This window comes from Cyrtonyx montezumae, unplaced genomic scaffold, assembly GCF_038088225.1.
Source record: "Cyrtonyx montezumae isolate F1298 unplaced genomic scaffold, pur_monq_1.0 scaffold_24, whole genome shotgun sequence".
NCBI lineage: Eukaryota > Metazoa > Chordata > Aves > Galliformes > Odontophoridae > Cyrtonyx > Cyrtonyx montezumae.
In genome coordinates this window covers 3,822,528-3,844,239 of record NW_027071981.1, presented here as the reverse complement: position 1 = coordinate 3,844,239, position 21,712 = coordinate 3,822,528, and the positions used below count along the sequence as shown (strand labels likewise).

The 21,712-nt window shown below is 43.3% G+C and overlaps 1 protein-coding gene across 1 annotated transcript in view; it reads right to left on the bottom strand.

Moving 5' to 3' along the window:
* Positions 1–4,104: 4,104 nt before the first annotated feature.
* The window catches only part of RIN2 (Ras and Rab interactor 2), a 33,849-nt gene continuing 16,241 nt past the window's right edge, over positions 4,105–21,712 (bottom strand). Inside the window, exons 7-11 of the mRNA XM_065739508.1 lie at positions 20,135–21,274; positions 13,377–13,682; positions 11,358–11,489; positions 8,777–8,940; positions 4,105–6,012 (exon numbers count right to left, since the gene is read on the bottom strand). Coding sequence (XP_065595580.1) covers positions 5,698–6,012; positions 8,777–8,940; positions 11,358–11,489; positions 13,377–13,682; positions 20,135–21,274 — 2,057 coding nt within the window. The 3' untranslated portion in view covers positions 4,105–5,697. The remainder of the gene's footprint in view (positions 6,013–8,776; positions 8,941–11,357; positions 11,490–13,376; positions 13,683–20,134; positions 21,275–21,712) is intronic.

The following is a 21,712-nucleotide window of genomic DNA, read 5'->3' as shown; positions in this document are numbered from 1 at the left end:
GGACAGGAGGGTCTTATGTCAGTAGCAGGAGCACAGAGCAGAAGAGGGGATGAGATAGGGCTTTGTCTGGAGCCTTGCACGACTACCAAGTCTAAGCACAAAAAGATGTGGCTGTGTGCATAGTCAGGAGCTATACGCAGCTCTTGGTGCATTGCTGGGGCTGAGCCACAGCAACCACAGACAGCAGCAGTGCATCCTCAGTGCTCCTCATGCTGCTGAGGGCCCTCAACGCAAGCCCTGGCCAAGCCACCGGGCATCCTGGCTCTGCTGGAGGAAACAAGGGAAGGGAAGAGCCGGTCCCGTCGCTGGAGACATTCAAGATCAGGCTGGATCAGGCTCTGAGCAAGCTCACCAGCTGCGCACGCACCTGCTCACCGCAGCGCAACTGGACGGCACCACGACCAACATGGCCGCCCGGAAGCCGACACAACCACCACCATGACTTCCCGGAAGCCGACACAACAACAACCAACATGGCCGCCCGGAAGCCGACATACACAACCACCGACATGGCCGCCCGGAAGCCGCCGGCACCCACACCCAACATGGCTGCCGGCAGTGGCCAGCGATGGCACTGCCGCATTTCGCACGGCGGGCGGCAGCAGCGTGCCGGACCCCGCCCCTCGCGCGGGGAGACGACAGTTTCGGCAGCAGGGTTTGCGTGGTAGGGCAAGGGGAAATGGTTTCTAAGAGGGAAGGTTTAGATTGCATGTAAGCGTTTTCTACACTAAGGGCAGAGAAACATTGGCACAGGGTGCCCAGAGGAGCAGTGGATGTCCAGCCCTGGAGACGCCCAAGGTCAGGCTGGACAGTTCTCCTCTTGTCCACTTTTCACAATTGTCTGTGCTGAATTAGAGAACACCATGCTTTTAGTATAAGCTGCACTCGATAAAGGATTCCACATTCACGTGGATTAAACACAGACAATACCCACGTCTTTCCAAGGGAAGTTTACTGTTTCCATTATATACATCTTCGCCCCTAGAAAGATGCCTACCTGGTCTCAAGAAGGGCAGACCTGTTTTGTAGGTTATTTGGAAATTCTACAAAAACACGGAAACTGAGCAAGAGCATGAGAAAACAATAAATCATTCCTGCAGATCACTTCAATTGATGTAGCATGTCAAGGGCATGAGGGTAAAAAATTAAGTAGTGCTCCACAAAATTCAACTCGACATATAAAGAAATAGCAGGCTGAAAGGACAAATATGTGACTTAAGGCATCCAACACCTATGGTAGCTGTCTGTTCCCAGCCCTGCTATTTCACAATACTCTTTCGTACTGAATGAGTAATGGAAGAACAGGAGGTACACAGGAGGTCCACAAAAGCCTTTTTGTAGGATGCTTAAAGGGGAAAAAAAAGAAATCTAGAAACAGCAAGCCAACCAGTACTTCAATTTTGTTAAGAGTAATATGAACACACTTGAATTTTCCAAATTGTTTACCCTTTAAATTATAAACATTACCCAATTCTCAGTCACTGTCCACCATTAATAATGTTAAAGTTTTAATTAGGGCATCTGAGAAAAACATTTCTCCCTTGATGGCAGTCTTGAAAAGAAACAAAGGGAGGGAGTGGGAAGAAAGAAGAAAGCACAGTAATTCCTTTCCCCATTAACGTTAGCAAAATGCTCAGGTGCTTGGCAGGAGCATTCTTTGGAAGGAAAAATTAGACAAGTAACTGCATGCTATTTGATCTTAAAGAATAAAAACATCTTTGTACTCCTAATTCATTCCCATCTGGCAGTTTGCCACAGACACAACGAGATGTATAAACGGCATGATTAGGTTTTGTAGCCGATGTTATTTTCAGTAAGAAAAGCTACATGAAGGAGTAAAAGAAAAAAAACTAAGAAACAGTCTCATTCATCAACAACCATCTGAACTTTTTCCACACACAGAAAAAAAAGATCATACAAAGAACTCTGGGATGCTAAACGTCAGAATGTTTCCATTCAACTTGAGGCAGAACAAGGACTTGATATAAGCATCTTCATCTGTCTCTCCATTACTAGCTTAGTACTCATGTACTGCCCAGTACACACTGTAGCCACTTTTGTTTTGAAGAAAGGAGGATCTGAGGGATTACTGGCCTCTGTGCCGGGGAGGATCATTGAACAGATTCTCTTGAAGGACACATTAAAGCACATGTGAGATGAGGTGATCTGAGGCAGTCAGCACAGTTTCACCAAGGGCAGATTGTCCCTCACCACTCTGGTGGCCTATGATATAGAATGATGGCATTGGTGGACAAAGGAAGGACAACTGATGTCATCTATCTGGACTTTTAGGCCTCTGATGTGGAACCCCACACATCTTTAGCTCTAAATTGGAGACAGATGGGTTTGAAGGGTGGACTGTTTGACAGATAAGGAATTGCGTGGATGGTCGCAACCAGAGGGTTGTGGTCAATGGCTCTATATCCAGGTAGAGGCTGGAGAAAAGTAATGTCCACTAGGGCTCTCTCTTGGGACCAGCACTCTTTATCAACATCAATTACATGGACCAGACATTTTCAAGCCATGGCCTGGCCCAGCCCATCCTGTGGCCACCCCCTGTCCTGCAACACCATGGTGGCAGCTGTGACCCACTGAGCAGCCCAGCCCAGCCCCAGGCACACACCCATCTGTGTGAGATGAGTACAGCACTAACTCAAGTGATGGCAAATAAGTGAGCATTTCAATACTAAGCACAGTCCTGAGAACAACAACTATGCAGCTGTGCTTTCCCTTAAGATGAAGGAATTTGAGAACAGGTTTCAAGACTGAAAAAAATAAAAATCCATTTTGTTGATATATTTGCAACTCCATTTTTAGTCAACATATTACCTGCACATTTTCAAATAGAATGGATACAGTTGTCAAACAGTAACAGAACCAACATTAACATCTACCTACCATTGAAAGCAGGTGTTGTTTTGGCAGGGGGTCTGGGAAGGCTGCTTGTCCACGATGAATGTGAGCATCAGCTCACAAACATCCATCCACGTTTTGCACTCCATGCCCTCACATCGGTATGTAATGCTGGAACAATGCATGTGCCGTGCAACTGGCATGGAAGGCTGAGGCCTAGGGAAGACTAAGCCTTCAGGATTAAGAAGAAAAGAACATGGGGAAGCAACAGCTAGCCAGATTTTACTGAGGTTGCTGCAGGTGACATTTTATCATTTTTCAATGTGTAAACTACATGAATGCACATCTAACATCCTAACGGAACGTTAGCTTTTCTGTTAAGGTTCCTGCTAGCAAAATTCAGTGATTTATTATTTCTGCTTTATTTCTTTGGCCTTTTCCATTACTTCTGTATGGCAGATGAGCAGCAGCAACAAATAAAAACAAACACAAACAAAAGCTTTTTCTTACTTCTCAATTACTAGAACACCCAACTCTGAGAGGAGATGGAAAAGCTTATTTCCACCAGTCCAAAGTCCTTCCAGAGTTTTGGTATCATCTGTTCCCTGGCATTACAAGAAGAGAGAAGTGTTTTGCACAGCAAGTGAATCGTTTTCTGGTCAAAAGCCACGACCACATAAGATGAGACAGGGGAATTGACAGGGGAATTATACTGAGGTGGTTTGAGCACTCATTTCCATTTCTGCACTCTTTGCTTTCCTTAGTCATACCTCAAATTCTGAGTTTCTCAATGCTTTCCATCTTTGCCCCCATCCTTCCTTCCCCTGACAGACCTGCCTTCGTATGGAAACAGAAGTTTTATTCAGCAGTGAACGTCACTCTTAGCTTTGCAGGCTGTCTGCACACTTCAAAGTCAAGCAGGCTACGTAGAATGGCTGGCTCAACCTTGGAACCACCAGCTTCAAATCTCTTCCTATGCAGGTTACTTAGTCTGTATCACTAACACAATGGTGATACAGAGGTTAATGCCATACTGCAAAAGAAGGAAGAATCAGTTAACTGATGTCACTGCTGCTAACTAACATCACAATTATTTTTCTACTTTGTCCTTAAGCAAATTTATGCACGGAGGTTCTCACACTATTTTATGCAGCACAATGTTTACTTATTGCACCCTTCCCTTGCAAAGGCTTTGAAAAGGAGCAACAGCACAACACAAAATGTTCGAAAAATGAAAACAACTTACAAAAATCACAGCACACAACATCTGAAATTATATTCAGTACTGCAATGTATTATGTGCAAAATTCACCATTTGCCTTTTACAAAATGAAATACAAACATGTGCCAGGGGTTTCAAATACAGGGCAAACTAACATTAAAAATGCTACAGATCTTTGTATGTACAATGCATGTGTTGCTTGTGATGTATTTCTGCAAACATCTGCCCACAGTGGACATGGAGGGAACTCCATGTCTCTCTAGAAAAAAAACCAACAAAAGAAACCAGCCCTACTTGACTTTAGTAGGATCCACAGCATCACCTATCTTGCACAAGCCTACAGAACACACATATTCAATACCATTTTATCTTTGTATACGTAGGACTCTGACCTTCACATGTCACCTACTGAGTAACTTAAGAGTCACGAAATGCTACAACATACTCTTCAGTCCAAAACACATTTTGATGGTGCTGACACAGACTATACAAAGTGGTTAGTGTTCTCATGCACCGTACTGATACGACTAATCCTCTGCTAACACCAGCAGGATCTGGAATAGGTGCTGTCAAATCCATCTGCAAATTTACAATGAAGTTTACACATAACGTTTAAGTTCCTCGCCAACCTTCTTTGCTCATTTTCTGCAAGGAGCCTGAACCAGCAGACTAACGCATTTTAATCCTGAATTCGGTTCCTAAATTCTTGCTCTGCCCCTTCTCTACATCCTCTTCTTTCAACTTCCCCTTCCAACCACCTAGCTGTATCTAAAACAATGCAAATAAACAATAATCCAGATAACAGTACCTAAAGTTCTGATAAAGGCACTGAAATCACCAGTGCCAATGTTACCATCTTCTTACACATAACAGAAATGTCATAAACTCTCCTGTAACAGGAAAAGAAGAGAAACCAAAGAGACTTTTAATGCAATACTCTAAAACCAGCAAGAGATTTATTCTTGTATATTAAGTGTTAAAAATCACATGCATAATTATAGAATATTTTATAGTTAAAAAAATATTTTAAAAAACAACCCTGACAGTTTACCTGCAACTGCTATAAAATTTCTAGGAAATATATATAAAAACATGGAGCTTTTCTGTAATAATAAAAAAAAAATTAGAAAAGGATGCAATCATCCAGGTAATGAGCTAACTGATGCCCTGCATCGGACAGTCTCGTCCAACTCACGCTGGTGAAACTGAGCAAACACCAGAGAGTTTACTGAAGTATTTCTCTAACATATGTATACTTAAATCAAAGTGACATTTGGCTAAAGGATGAGTGTAAGAAAATAGATTTTGGCACGCTACAGCAAAAAGAACTGCAGAGGGCCACAGTATAACACGTTTCATTTCAAGCAAGTCTGTGGAACAAGAAATTCAGCTTTGCAGGCTGCTTACTCAAACGCTCTGGTGGAATATTCTGCACCACTAGCCATATGCATGGTTTACATGTATTACTGTTTTTCCTAAGCAACACTAGATGTGTCTGCACACATTTTGCTAGGCATTCATGGTTTAAAACCTGCACAGGCTGTTGCAGCTCCTAGGCAGGGAGCTAACGAGGTTATTTTCAACAGTTAAGCAGACAGAAGTTAAAGTGTAAGTTGCTGGCTTTAAGAGGCAGAGTCGTCGTTTTGAAAAATGGCACTGTAAGGATCGCTGTTAATGCGCTTGTAGACAAAGTGGAAGACCTGGGGCTGCGGACGGCTGTGCAATTCAGCCTTGATTTTCTGTGGGTAGGTATCTTCCGTCAGTTGCTGCCAGGTGTCATCAATAAAAAGGAAGAGGCTATACTCTTTTGGGTTGTCCACTTTAAACTTCTCAGCGCATAGCTGGCATACGTCTTCTGTAGTGATATATGGTCTTACTAGCAAGGTCTTTCCTGTGCATCCACTGTTAACCTCCTGGAACGCAACTCGAAGGTAGTTCTGTTGAAGAGAAAACAGATGTCAGAAAAAAAAAAAAAAGAAAAAACATCCTCTGAAAATTCAAGAGTCAGCAATGAACACCAAATATCTTGGTGTTCCAGTTGTGAAACATACCACTGGTTCCTGTAAATTCTGACCACCTTGCGAATTGCAGTGCTGGCGGGGAAACTGGCAAATCCGCAGTGGGCATAACTGCAACTCAGCAAGCCAACATCCCCTCTTCCTTTGCTTTGCATTCTAGCTCCACAATGAGTGAACAGATACAGCCCCAGTGATTTTAATAGGACTTCACATTAGACTTTAACGAGAAGCAAAATGCTGAAAAGCAAAATAAATATCTGAGACAGCATACCCAAGAGATGCTGCTGATGCCACTGCTGGGTCACTAGAAGAAAACAGAAACTTCATGCCATACAATAGTCAGAAACAGGAAAAAGAGCCCCGCTAATTTTAAGAAAACAAAGATGTTAGTCCACAAACTACTACGTGATAAGCATCTCTTTGCACTCCAATGCTGTAGCATGCACAAGGTAATCCAGCCTCCTGTAGGGCATTTCTGTTGAATGAACCACTGTCTGAGGCTGATGTGATGAATGTCGTAGGATGGTGTTCTCTTCTTCTGAATGGGGCACAAAGGGACGCTGCAGAAAGGACTAATTTACTCTGTGGCATATGAGTAGATTTAAATGATCTTGAGGCAAAGCTGGATCTTTTTTTCCCCTCTACTGAAACTGACATAATTCCATAAGTCTGACAGAACGCATCATGTCAGTTTTTAAAAAAGAAATTAACTAGAAGTGAAGACTGCCTAAAGCAAACCAGGAAAGTGAGAAAGACCTGCTTGTTGAGTGAGCTGCTGTCTGTATGCTCAACAAATGAAGCATGCCAAATCATTATGGCACACAAACAAGTTACTAAAAATTAAGAAGTACATTCATATGACTTAAACTCTTGCTTTTATCAGTGATTTTTGGATAGTCTGCAGGCTGAAACCTTCCAGCAGCATTTAAACCACTAGGACTGAACCTGAGTGAATAGAACAACTTTTTGTTTTATTATTCAATCTGAAGAAGTAGGAAGGAAAAAAAGCAGCACTGCACACTCCGGTTTTAATTTCTAACATACTTTACATACAGAAGGTGTGTTTTTAAATGCATCTGCATTCACGCAGGTAGGACTGCTCCCAGGAGAGGCCAAAGGTTGCAGAGATGCCCATAACTCAGTGTTATGATTATTTATGCAGTATTAGAAAGTTGTGTTTAATCAACATATGGGTTTTTTACTTTTTCATCCCTCTGAGGAGTGGAGAATGAATGCCTTTGAGTTTCACTAGGCTGCAGCACACAAGCACAGTGAGCACAACGTGGTTTGATGGGAAAAGAATTAGTTGAGCTGAAGTCACATTATGCTTTTGTCATAGGAAAGGTGCTTTATTTCAAGGACTGTAGGATGCTGAGAAAGAAAATGGAAAAGTGGAATTCTGAGGGGGCAGCAGAGGCTCTCTTAAAAAAAAAAAAAAGACCACAGAAGAAACACTCAACAACTTCATTGCTGGCTCTTCCCCTGCCCCCTGCATCCTCCCAGACTCTGTATGGCATCCAGCTGAACTGTTAGGTTGGCTGAAGGTTGGCTTGCTGAAGAAGGGAAGCATAGGCAGAATACAAGATCCTGCCCAAATAATCTTCTGTGATTTAGCCATCCACCAGAGATCCAAGAAGATAGATTTTCCTATGATGTAGCATTTTGTGAGAAAGAACATCAGATGAAGAAGGTTGAGACTCCACCTTAAAAACAGGGAAGCACAATGTAGAACAGATGCTGGTAAGACTGACTATCTTTGTGCACTGGCTGTAGTTCGCTATTTCTGTTGAGCTCTCCTCTTAAGAGACAAATTGCACAAGACTGCTTCTTTTCTCAGTTCCTTCCTGTTCAGTGTTGGTCTGTAGTTCTTTATATGGGCACTGATAAAGCAGAAGAAGCCTGAGCTGAAAGGTTTCATTACCTTCTGATTACCCCACACCTTCACTTCTCAAGCGTTTAATTTCATCATAAATAATTGATGGTTGTCACTAGAAAGTTTGTGCTGAGAACCACAAACAATTGAAACCAAAAAAAGTTAATCCTTCATTCTTGATTACATCATCTTCCTCGCTTCGGTCCACAGAATCCCATGGTTTTATGTAGAAAAACATGGAGGCCTGTTCTTTAAAGATGAAATAATCACAACTTTTGTTAATCTTCAGTTGAAGTTACTGACCTACTCTGAAAGAGCAGTAAGAAATGGAGAAACAAACATGAAGACAGCCACGTTATAGAATGCTACTCCTTGCACTGACTTCAAAACTGTAGACAACTATTCTCCCACCTCTCCACTCTGTCACTTGCCATATGACACCATTAGTTACCAGGGAGCTGTGCTGATTCATATACCATTAGAGTTCCAGATCCGTTCTTTTTAGCAGTAGAATGTACAAAAAGAGTTAAATCAAGAAACATGATTCAGTTTGCCCATGCTCTGATTGATTTAAACAGAAGGATGATGGGGAAAAACATATTTGGTGCTCTCTTCAGACATCACAGCTGAACTCTGTTATAAAGTACAAAGACCTCAGAACTGAGGAAAATTTGCCAGCCCTATTCTCAGCACTGCCTCAACCCAGTTACCTCACGTCCCCAGGGCAATCGTAATGAATCATATCTCTCAAATGGACATTTCCAACATAACAACGATTCCTGGCTTTTCTGCTTAAGCTCTGGGCTCTACCTGAAAATCATCAACCGAAGGTATCGTCCTGTTAGTTGTCCTCCTTTTGTGCCACTGCCTGAGAGTATCTCTGGCTTCTGAACTTAGCAGTCTGGCAGCTTGCTCTTCCTGGAAATTCTTGATCAGCGAAAGTGCTCCATAGGCGCTCGTCAAGTAATAGCCTCCTGTGAAGGACAGCAAGGGAAGAACTTCTCAGAGCAGTCACAAATAATACTACAAACACAACTGTTACGTGCAAGATAATCTCTGTATTCTACTGTCAAAATAATAACACAAAACCAGCTCATCAGCCTGCTGAATATTGGACAGTATGTTCTTAGTTGTAAAGAGATGCAGTAGTTGGACACAGTCCATAGCATCAAGCACTGAAACAGTATCTAACTCTTGGTCTAGCAGTACTGATGACAGCTGGCTTCTTAAAGGACTTACTTTCCACCCAAGCTTTAAGAACTGATGACATAAGCATAACTGCTCAATCAAAAGGAAAGAACCTACGTTCAGGAACATAAAAGCAAGAAAGTAATGACAGTTTGACACACACCCAGGAAGCATGTCAGAGTTTGAGCTGTTTTTTTAAAAATAAGGCTCTGGTTTTCACATTTTCAGTGTTCTCCCAGCCAGCTCAAGAGGTGACGTCTAGAGTCCTCCATACATAATTCACTGTCTCTACAGAAGCAAAGAATAAATCAAAACCAAGACAGAGCTGCTGATGTACAAAAGCAGCAGCAGGTCAAGAAGGAAACCTGAGTCTCAGCATGAGATTACAGTCAGAGAATCACAGAACTGTAGGTGTTGGAAGGGACCTGTGGGTATCTCCTGGTCCAACCCACTGCTAATGAGGGTTCCCTACAGCAGGTCACAGAGGTGGGCAGCCAGATGGGTCTTAAAGGTCTCTTCCTCTGGAGATAACCACCTCTCTGGGCAGTCTGTTCTAGTGCTCTGTAGCTCCAACAGTGAAGAAGTTCTTCCTCATCTTAGTACGGAACATCCTTTGTTCCAGTCTGTGCCCATTCCCTGCTGTTGCTCACCGCCAAAAAGAGCCTGCCCCTATTGACTTGACTCCTGCGCTTCATGATTATAAACAGTGCTGAGATCCTTCCCAGCTTTCTCTTCTCCAGGCTGAGCTGCCCCAGGTCTCTCAGTCTGTCCTCGCACAGGAAATGCTCCAGGCCCCTCACCCTCTTTGTGGCCCTCTCTCCTCTCTGTCTTTCTTGAACTGGGGAGCCCAGAATTGGGCACAGTGCTCCAGATGTGGCCTCACCAGGGCGGAGCAGAGGGGAAGGCCTCTAGCCTTCAACAACCAGTGGAAACGAGATATGCTATCACTTATTTCTAAGTAAATGATTTCCATGGGTGAGCCCAACTAAGAATCAGGACAGCCTATTGACAGATTGATTCAAAGAGATACTCAGTAGCATTTTCAGCATTACAAATAGCAGTCTCTTGGCCTTTAGATTTGCAGCAGTTTTTGTACACAAGAGACTTATGAGCCAAGTTGGACAATGTATTACATTTGAACTGCATGACTCCAAAGCACTAACCAATTTTTTTCCTATACAGCACAGATCTTCAGCTGGTGTTGAAGACAGAGCCAAACTATGGCTGGACTACATTTGTTGAATTAAAAATATTTAAGACTTAATGTAACAGTTCATAAACATGTTTACATTTATTGATCTCCAGTTTCATATCTCAAGTATTTTACAGGTGAAGACACATGAACAATGACTGCACGTAGAGGATGCTCCACACACAAAGGCAGGGAACTCACTACCTTCCAGCTGGGAGGAATCCCAACACAGCTCTTCTGTGCATAACATCATGTAAGAAGATAGAGCAATTTCATTAAGCCAAAAGACAGCAGAGACATGAAACAAATATACATACATCAAATCACAGCTGAGTTTGGTCCAAAGAACCTTTACACTTCCCCATCAAATGACATTCTGGGGCTTATCAAAGGCTTGAAGAATACCCTTTTGTCAATGTCATCAAGAAAACAGAAGGGAGATTTCAACCCCAGCAGATTTCAACCATCACTCAAGCATGTCTTAAGAAACACATTCCTAGTGCTCAAAAAACTTTGTGAGAAACAAACACTGTCAAGAAGCAAAGATCACTGAAGGGGGATGTGTTCTCAAAAGCACCGACCTGGCAAAGACTTCTCCATGAAGTTTTTACTAAGCATCTAAGCCAACCTCCATTACGTGTCACAACTTATCTGAAAGCTGCAGCCCTATAAACACTCTCAGGATATTTTCAGGCATTGAAGGATAAATACATTTGGCATCTGCACACTGCATGTCCTTGCTTGCCAAGTCAGGATGCCTCCTCCTTCTTGGCTGAAACCAAGATATTCCCCCATAAGTTACTACCTACCTGTAGACTTCTTATCATGCAAGCTTACATGCTGCAAGTAACCCAACTCTCTCACTTTAAGATGGAAATAGCTACAAAATTCTCTTGCTGTGCTACTGGCATCAATTGCTTTTGGATTCCCTTTGAAAGTACTCATAGTGATGCAAAGTTTCCCTTCCTACGCCCTTTACCCACTTCTAAAAAAGAAACAGACAAACATTACCTTCTCCATGCAGCAAAGACGGATCCAGCAATTCCATCATGTACTCAATTTCAGTATCCAGCTCCAGCATGTCACATTGAGCTAACACATATGTCAACACAGGCAAAAAGTCATCAGCTCCATACAGCCTCCCTGCAGCAAAGGAAACAAACAGTGATAGACAAGTCACACCTTTTTCCCAGTTTCTGATCAGTATGTTTGTATTGTTCTGCAGCCCTCTGTTATTAATGTGTGGCAGAGAGAATGCCATCTGGCACTCAACAGACAGGAGAGCCTGACAAGCTTCCCACAAACACAAGTCTGATGACACATGCCTTGAAGTGTGCAAGAGAATGTAAAGACTGGGCTCAGCTTGGCATCAGTTCAACTGGTCAGCTCCCAGAAGGCTGCTGTGCCCAACATCCAGCCTGACCTCCACTCTCATTTCTATCCCAGACTAAAGATGATGAACAGGCATTTCATTTTTACAAGCAGGAACACTCACTTTCTGGAAGGACCCCACCCCTAATGCCAGCAGAGATTCTTGAATATAAAAGCCTATTAAACTTCACATGGAAACTCAGCACTGAACAAAGTCTAATGCATCATCCCTAACTGGATGGTGAAACCCCATCAGCAAAGTAACATGCAGCTGAAGTACAGTGCTGTACCTACCTGCATTTAAATTTTTCCAAGCGAAGTCTGTGAGGCCAAACCCCTAGATCTGGCTGAAATATGTTCACTGCAGAACTGGCAGAGCAGCCACTTGAGACCAGCAATAGCAGGAATCACACCTTTATCTTTGGTGAGAGACTGCAGATGACCTAAAGGCTGATCTGAAGTTAAACCAGCTAAAGCAGACCCTCCAAGTAGTACACTGTTAAGTGGCTGACAGCACACAAAGCAGACACTAACAGCTAATGGTACACAAAAAGGGTGCCTTAAAACACAAACCACGCCTATATCAAGCCCCTCAGTGCAAGAGCTATCCATCAGCAGTCTCTTCACAGTTCTCTTCTGTGTGTTGGAAATGCCTTACTCAATGTGACTACAGCTGCAGCACTTAAGGCCAAGGTTCCTAGATGCATTTTAAATGCAGAAGTTTGCATAGAATGTAAGTTGGGCAGGACCTCTGATCTAAATGCACTTCCATCAGCACCGGGTCCAGCTTCAGATTCAATGTCCCCTTAGAAAACAAACTGCCTAACACCAGCACCAGCTCTTCTTTGCTTAGGGAAAAGCTCACCCTACAGTACTGCTCCTCTTCCTTCATCACCTACCACAGCAGTGTACAATAGAGAGTTTGGGCAACACAGTTGCACCCACGGAGCCCTGCCTCTCAGCACAGTGTTTAATTTTATCACTCACTATTCAGCATGTCCTACTGCTCTCTAGTTCCACTCACCTACCTAGGTTTCAGAGTTACTGCCTGACACAAGCGACAGTATACAAACACATTTGTTTCTGTTTCAGAAACACAACAACAGTGTATGAAGGAGAACATACAGAGCCACCCAGTAAGACAAAAATACTGGATTAGAGATGATTTTCTGTGCACTAACATAGTACACATTTTATGCGTACTGTAATGGTTTTATTGCACATTGCACTGAATTAGTACACCAAAATACTGGGAGTAACCTCAATTACAACTTTCCAGACAAAAACTCAGACTCAGTGTTGATCTCAAAGCACACAGAACAGCCTTTTTGGCAGTTCCAGAAGTCTACAGTTAATAAAAAAAACCCCTCTATTATTATAATAATTATTTCTAATTATTTACTTATAAGCTGCTTCGCAAATCTACTTCTCTTTGAACCTGCAGGTCTGCTGCCTGCATGGTAGCGTTATCATGTTATCCATGAGAGATAACAGGAAAGAAGAGGACAGGAAGAATCCCTCTCAAAATGGCAAGGTGACACACACCGCAAGCTCCAGGGTATGATATAAATAGGTAAAACCAAGTGGTTTAACTTCCTGCACTGAAACACAACCCCAGGTTTGGAGCTCAGTGAACCTGAACCACAAGAAGCACCATACCTGAGTTATTCTCCATAACTGTGTAAATCAATTTGCAAACTCTCAGCAGCAGCATGACCTTCTTTTCAGGCGAGTACATTTTCTGCATGGTCATGAACTTGACTTTAATCTTCTCAACATCCACAAAGTCTGGTGTTGGAACAAACACGCCCAGTTCCTGAGGATTCCTCTGCCGTACCAGCTGTAGGTTTTCCTTTAGCTGTTTCCAAGAACCATCTGCAGTATGAAACTCTTTCAACATCGCTTCGATGTGGCCTTTCAGTGGCTTCAGAATGCACTTATGCATGGCTTTCTCCAGGACAACATCTGCAACGGGAAACACAAGGCCAGTTGATTTCCCCCTCTAGAGCAGTGCCAGAATTAATATAACCATTCCCAAGAGTGATACTGCAGAGGGAAAAAAAAACCAACTGCCAAGACCTATTTATTATACAGGCTGAGTTTCCAGATGTTTGTTAACAAGAAAACAAAGACACAGAACAGAATCTGTATTCCATTTTCATTTACCACAGTCTGGTAAACAACAATAGAAGCAAATAAGCAGAAAAAAACATCACCACAAACCCACAAACCAATTGCAGAAAAAAAAAAAGAAAGCTGCAGCTCCAAGCTTCTTCTTTTGTAGGCCAGAAAACTGAGTTTCATATTGCTTTAAGTTTTGACTAACTCTCAAACTTCAAGTAAAACACAGCCAAAAGCATAACCTTTGTCTACTTTGGCAAGAAAACCCATTCATTTTGCACAGTTTCCATCAGAAACAATTCAATCAAAGCCTCCTAAAATCTTGACTCAGCTTAGTCAAGCTCTTCATGAGCTTTCAAAGATTATGGGCCTTAAACTATAAATGAAAATGAAGCTGTGTTTGTCTCGCTCGAGATTTCATCATGCAAGCTTGCATACAGCTTTGTCATCAACTTTGAAGTTCTTTGTTTGGCAATGGTGTGCACGTGGCACAGCCACTTGCTTCTTTTGATTCCTGTTCTACTCAAGTTTGTCTTTAAGAGTCACACTCCATTCTCAAACCATAGACCACATCAACAGAAAGGTCTTCGGCCAAACATCTTCCCTGCAAACCTCTATTTTATAAGCTAATTTCTTCTCCCATCGCTCAGTATCCCTATGACAACATGGCTTACGTGAATAAATAGCTCACACGAGTTATTTGTACCATGCACAAATCCCACAGGCACAAAAGAAACACAGGGCCCTTCAGCTTGATGCAGGCAGGCCTGGAACCACAGGCAGGCAGAGAACATTAAAACCTCAAACCATTTCTAAGGCCTGGGATTTCTTATTTCCAATAAGTTTTGTCTAATTCTTTTTTCCCTCGCCTTATTCATTCAGACAATGTTTACTTCTCCTTGTAAGGAGACTTTTTGTGTTTTAACTTCATGTCTTTTTTCTCCTTTTATAGTCTCTATGCTTCATAGGTAGCCTTTTCTCTGTTTTGATCCTGATCTATTTACTTTGTAGAGACACACAGCAATGCCAAACCCTAGAAATGGACATTGTACTCCACATAATAATTCATTAACAATAACATTCAAATAATTATTAGTACAGCATCTATATCTTTCCTATGACAAAAGGTTGAGGGAACTGGGCTTGTTTAGCTTGAAGAAAAGATGGCTCCGGTGAGACCTCATCATGGCCTTCCAATACCTGAAGGGAACGTATCAACAGAAGGGGGAATGATTGTTTATGTGGGTTGATGCTGATAGGACAAGGGGGAATGGTTTTAAAGTAAAACAGGAGATTTAGGTTAGATGTTAGGAAGTTTTTCATTCAGAGAGTGGTGAACAGGTTAGCCAGAGAGGCGGTGGATGCCCCATCCCTGGAGACACTCGAGGCAAGGTTGGCTGTGGCTCTGGGCAGCCTGCTCTAGTGGTTAGTGACTCTGATAGATAATCTTTGAGGTTCTTTTCAACCCAGGCCATTTTATAGGTTGCGAACTGAGCACTGATCCTTCGAGTTAAGCCCACTTGGCATTTTTCTGTGACACAAATCAGCAAACTTTTTACTGCAGGAAGAAGCCGACTGTTTTCAAATATCCAATAATAACACATCAAATGTCCAATAGGCTCCAGGGTGCTCAGTGTTTCAGAACTAAACAGTCATGCTTCAGACTCAAAAAAAAAAAACAACAAAAGAAGGAACAGAAAATGTAATTTAAGAATCACTTAATGTTCCTGAAATGATACTTAAATAAGCCTCCAGCCTCAAAACGGGAACTGGAAATGCTTTGATAAATGAATTGCAAGGCCAGCCAGCTAGTTTCGTTGTGACTTGTGGAAGCACATCTGTATCCGACGCTGACATGCTATTTTTTTTCCACTGCAAACCACACAGATCTGACTCTAGAGAGGACAACATCTCAGTAATAGCAAGTGTCCTTACACGCCCTCCTTACAATCCTCGCTGCCTCAAATTGCACTCTCTCAATTCCCCACTACCAGCTGGTGTTGCTCCACTGAGATCTATTAGCTCCCAGGCTCCAGATTTCCATGCACACCCTGTTTATCACCTAGCATTGGCCAATCTATTCTTTGGTAAAAGGATTCAGTGGAGAGACAGAGAGCCCTGGATCCATCACAAAAAGCACAGGCAACACGCCCTGGGATGCTAAAAGCAAAGGGCTGCTTTGATACACCACAAGCATAGTAATGCAGGGCATCAGGTAACACTGTGTTTGCTTCATTTTAGATTTTTACCTCCACATTTTTCAGTCGGTCACCTGCACCAGTGTGGATTGTTACAAGAGCAGCATGCAGGCTCTTGTTCATGGCTGGCAAGAATGCACAGCTAATGCTGTACTGAAAAACGGCGTGCTGTAGTACAGAATTTGCTCTGTCAAACAGCACTGTTGTGCTCTCTGTATCTGTTGTCGTTTCTGTGGAAATAAATAGGAGGCATTACTTTTGGTGTGACCTACAGGGTGGCCAAGCACCCAGTTCCTGGCAGATGTCAGCACTGACACACATAGCCAGCTCACAGTGCAGACAGGGATGTCTCAAAAGGAGCAGTGTTTGGCAGGCTTTGCACACCCACATATCCTGCACAGCCCTGTGCAGCGGCAGAACTTGAGAGACTAGGGAAGAAAATGGTCTCCAAGATGAACCTTCCCTTGCTTTGCCTGCAGAAAGCACACCAGTGAGTCACAGATTATTTGTTCTAGGTTTGTTTTGCTTCAATCAGACAAGCTGTGGACTGTTGAAAACTCACGCTATGGTTGTGTGGTAAATGAGTCCTCTCTTGAAAAAGCAGTAGTAAAGGAACAAGAAAAGCCACAAAACAAATCAAAGGGATGGCCAGGAACAGGAGAACCAAACCCATTGCCTTTGCTCAAGGTTTTTACCACTGCTTCTTGCTCACCCAATGGGGTCTCCACTTTGGAAAACAGTGCTTTACAATGACCTGGAAGGAGGTTGTACAGAGATGGGAGTCAGCTTCTTTTCCCAGGTAACAGTGACAGGATGAGAGGGAACAGTTTTAATCACCACCAAGGGAGGTTCATGTTGGGTATGATTCCCTCTTAGAGTGGTGATGCAGTGGCACAGCTGCACAGGGAGTGCTGGGGGCACCATCTTGGAGGTGTTGCAGAGCCGTGGGGATGTGGCACTGAGGGACGTGGTTGGTGGGTATGGTGGGGTGGGCTAGGGATGGTGATCTTAGTGGCTTTCTCCAACCTTAGCGATTCTATGATTCTAATGAGAGGGGTAACGGAGGGGGAAGCCACTCTTCTCAACTCAACATGGAAAGGTACAAGGATGAACAAAAAAACCCCAACAAAACAAGCACCTAGGCACCCAAAAACAGCACTCTGCAATAGCCCAGCCAACAGGAGGCTTTCAGGAAGAAATGATGGCATACCACTCTAATTCCTTTAGGATAACAGTCTCAATGAAGAAGAGCAGGTGGTAGTCTGTATCTTGACTTTGAAACCCTCTACATTATTCCATACAGCTTTCCTATAAGCAAATATGGGAAATATTGTCTAGCTGGGATTATTACAAGGAGGGTACACAAATAAGTACAGAAAAAGCTGCACTTATTGAGAAGTCATCTTTACTGTCAAGCAAGAAATACTTGAAAAAATGAGTACGAACTGAAGTAAAACACTGACTCTTCAAAAGAAGAGTCTAAAGGCAAAAAAACAAACAAAATGAAAAGTGATAAAGCATGTCACAAAAGAAAAACTGAATTTCAGAGTCCTGTGACTATTTCAGCAACCATTTTGATAGGCTCTGAGAAAATAACAGCCCCCAGTGAGACATGCTAATAACAGCAAGGTCATAGTCAAGTGGCAGGAAGCAGACCTGGAGGTGTAGAGACCAGGTAACCATGCAGGGAACGCAGAGCTGGAAACCAGACCTGGTAAGGGTATGAATAAAGTGAGCTCCTTAGTCCAATAATGGGAACCGTGAGGTACCACATGACAGCATCACAGACATAAATGCTGCTGCAGTAAGGACTGATGACGATTTCCATGCCCACTGTCAATGGAAATAGGTACAGGGAAGTTAAGTTAGAAAGGTCTTGCCTTGCCTATGTCTAGGAACAGTCAAGCAGGCTTTCCCAGGAGGTTTGAGACTCCTGATCGTCAGTGGAGGCTTTTGAGCACTGCTCAGAGTGGCTGACCCTTGGGCGTGAGCCATCATGCTTTCTCCTGCACCCACTGGCTCCTCCTGTCACAGCACTGTCCTGCCCCTAAGAGCCTTCCCTGCACCTGATATCCCACACTGAAAAAACCCATCACGCATTAGGAATACCAAAAGGGATAACAGGCAGTATTTTTCCAAGCAGCTTTCCATGCAATCAGCTAAGACTTCCTTGACAAATTACTTGAAGCTGAGTGTTCCTGTCTTAGGCTCAGGTTCAGGCACTGGGATCCTGTCTGGTGATATCTGACAACGGTGACAGCTCATTCAACACACCATGAATGCCACCTCCACGTGCTAGTTGAGCAGGATTCTCTGACCAGCCCAGCAATTTCAAGCGTAGATGACTTTCAATATTTTTTTGCATTTACTCTTGAATAATAAAAGCCAAACACCTTTGCTTTAATTCCATCCCAACACTGGGAATCCTACTGCTCCAGGAAGGCCTGCAGTTCTGCACTGAAATAGTCAAGCAAAAACCTGGATAGCAGGCAGAGCTGCATTTTAAAAGTTCTCTATAGGGATGACTAAATCTTGCTGTCACATTGCTGTCTGCTGAGATCAGTAACATCTGATGCTCTTGATTCACTCTGGCTGCTTCCAGGCTCCAGCAGCAGGCAGCAGTTGTTTCAAAAGCAAGTTCACTTGTTTCGAAGTACCCTGCTTTACACATTGATTGTATTTAGTCACAGGGTCAGAGCTAGACTTTGTCACTGAAGAAAACCAATGTAGTTATTATGTCTCATCGCTTCAGCTACTCCAAACTACTAGAACACTTAAAAGTAGACATTTTTCCAATCTTCAGAGACTCAGTCTGACTTCACCACACCCTTGGAACAAAAAGTACAAGCTAAACCGAGCTCTGACCAAACTACTAGTAAATATGGCTCTGTATTCCTTGTCAAGTTGCCAATACTCCGCAGAAGGCCAGAGGAAAAGGCCCAGAGCACCACTGCTCCGATTGCCTTTTTCTTCCACGTAACACCCACTTAATAAACATTATTATTCTTGTAAGAACGTTGTACTTCTAAATAGTCTCAACTTGGAGGACTCTCCGTGTATATTTGCTTTAGCAGTGCTTATTACTTTTGCTTGACTTTCCATAGGTGAAGTTCAGGTTACATGAAGCATTTCCTCTCAGTCAAGGACAGATAAAAATGTCAACATAAAACCACACTCTACTGCCAGAGAAAGAACTACCCTGCCAATTCTGCACTGGGCCAACTGTTGGGACACTGGAATATAGGAGAAAAACAAGCAAATTAGGACTAAAGTGAGCTCACAAGGAAAGTATTTTGCCTCGAGGGATGTTTACCTCCTGAATGTGGCTTATAGGCTCTTTCACAAATACAGCTCAGACTCAGCAAGACAGAGGGACAGTGAGATTTTATGCAGCAACAATGATTTCACTTTGGTGGATACACAACTCTCTCCCTGTTGATAAAACATGTATTCAACCCTATGGCTCACATGCAACCTTTTATAACCATATACATGCAACAGAGAGGTATAGAAATCCAGAGATTAGCATCCCCCTCTCTCGCACACATTTTGTCTTTCTTAAACTCTATCTTTTCAGTTCCTTTCATCTGCAGGGACAGTGCAGCTTTGCTAGGAGTGAACAAGACTGGATGAATGAGATTTATTTCCGCAGTAAATAGCTACAGAACGCCTCTCTGCTCTTAACTGACACTCCTTTTAATAAATCATTTTGTAGCTACTGTGTACACACAGAGTGCTGCTGAAACTTCCCCAGCTTTGGTCTGAGCATTTCAACTGTTTCAGTCCAAACGAGGGGACAAAACACAAGCCAACAAGAATTAGCAGTACTGCAGGTTAAAAATAAAACCACGGCTAAGGAGTCCCATAGTCCTGTTGCTATTTGAAGGATACCTTTTTATGAACAACTTGGTAGCATCAATCTGAGTTGCTAAGCTTTTTTAGGTGTGGAATTTAACTTTTTTTTTTTAAGAACTGAAATAACACCTTGAGTTCTGACAGAAAAATTAACCCCATGTTTTCAAACTTGCACAAAGAGTATCACTAGCAATACAGAGTACACGATTGCCTTCCCTCAGAATACAGCACAGTATTCCTTACCTATTTGGTCCTCTGGAATCAGCGATTCGATTGGGGGATCAAGTTCAGAGCTTTGGGACAAATAGTTCTTAACTTGGGTCATGAACTGCCGAATTGTTTGCAGCATATCTGTGCTGGAAACGTGGCACTCCTTGTTCTCCTGAAGAAAGCTGATATAGTCCTGCACCAGGCAACCAAAGTAAGTGCGTTTGTCCCGGGACATCTCTGCAATCTTCTTAATCATCCTCTTTTCGGGGGTCATGAAGGAACTGAAAACTCCACTAACTTTCCGTAGCTGGGATTTCACAATCTTGGGGAGAACGAACGAACTGTTTCTTTTCTTCTTGGGCTTCAACGGAGGTGCCATGCTCTCTTGGTCACTTTCTCCCTCAAAATCCTCCAGGCTGCTGTTAGTGTCCCCCTCATAGCCAAACAACGGCATGCTCCGATCGAAGTCCAGCGAGTCAGAGGAGGAGGTAGAAATGCTCATGTCGCTCAGCCTCTGCCTGCCTCCATTCCAGGCTACGTGTGACTCAGAGCTGCTAACTACAGTCTTCTTGGGAGCTGCTGGAGCTGGCTGAGGTGGGGGGGTTTCACCTACAACGTCAGCAGCTGCTGCAGGGACACGCACAGAATTGCAGGCAGGTTGAATTACGGCTGCAGGCTTTGAGCTGCCGCCCTCCACCTCTGCACAAACAGCCTGCTTCTTCAGCCGAGGAGGCGGAATAGGGGTTGGTTTACTCTGCAGCAAATCCAAGTCTCTCTCTTTCTTATGGTTGACTGTTTCTGGCATGCTCGCCTGCTTTATAGTCCTGGAAAGCTGCGGACTCATGAGGACGCTATTAATAGAAGGAGGTGGTGGCCGGGGTGGGGGGGAGCGAGGCCTCTCAGTGCCATTCACGTCCTGAGATTTCAGGCTCTGCCTTTTCAGACTTCCAGTGACATCCTGGCTGTGCACTTTTAAGAAGAGTGGATTAATGAAACACAGCGCTCCGTTGGTCTGGCTGCACTCCAGCTCCAAAGGCGTTCTGGTTCGTATAGAATGCACTCCATTTATAAGGCAGAGCTGACGCGAGTCTTTGCAAGCACTGTCTGAAGGCCCAGGCTTACGGGGAGGTGAAGCATCTGAGGGGCTGCTGTTAGCTGGAGAGCTCCAGAAGTCTGGAAAAAAAAAATCAGCACTGCGTGAGTGTAAGAATGCAAAACAGCACACAGACTGCTTTCAGAACATTCAGCTCCACACAACCAGGTTCGTGTAATAAGAAATTCAGACATGCTTTTATTAATTCTAGAAAAAAAATCCTAGTGCGCCCCTGAAAGCACAGCCAGATGTAACTGCATGCTGTACTCATTTATAAGAAATGCATAGCTTCAAATCAGAGCTCAGAATTAGGCTTGAAAATTAGCTGAGCACCAAAGAAAGGAATGGATACTCTAACGCAGCAATCCTTCCAAATTTGAGGCTAAAATGAGCATGATCTCATTACTAGCATCTCAGAAAGGGATAAGGCTAGATCCTCAGCTGGCATCAATAAATTCACGCCATGAAAGACAACAGAATTAGGCTGATCAACTCCAGCTGCCACTTTAAATAACTCC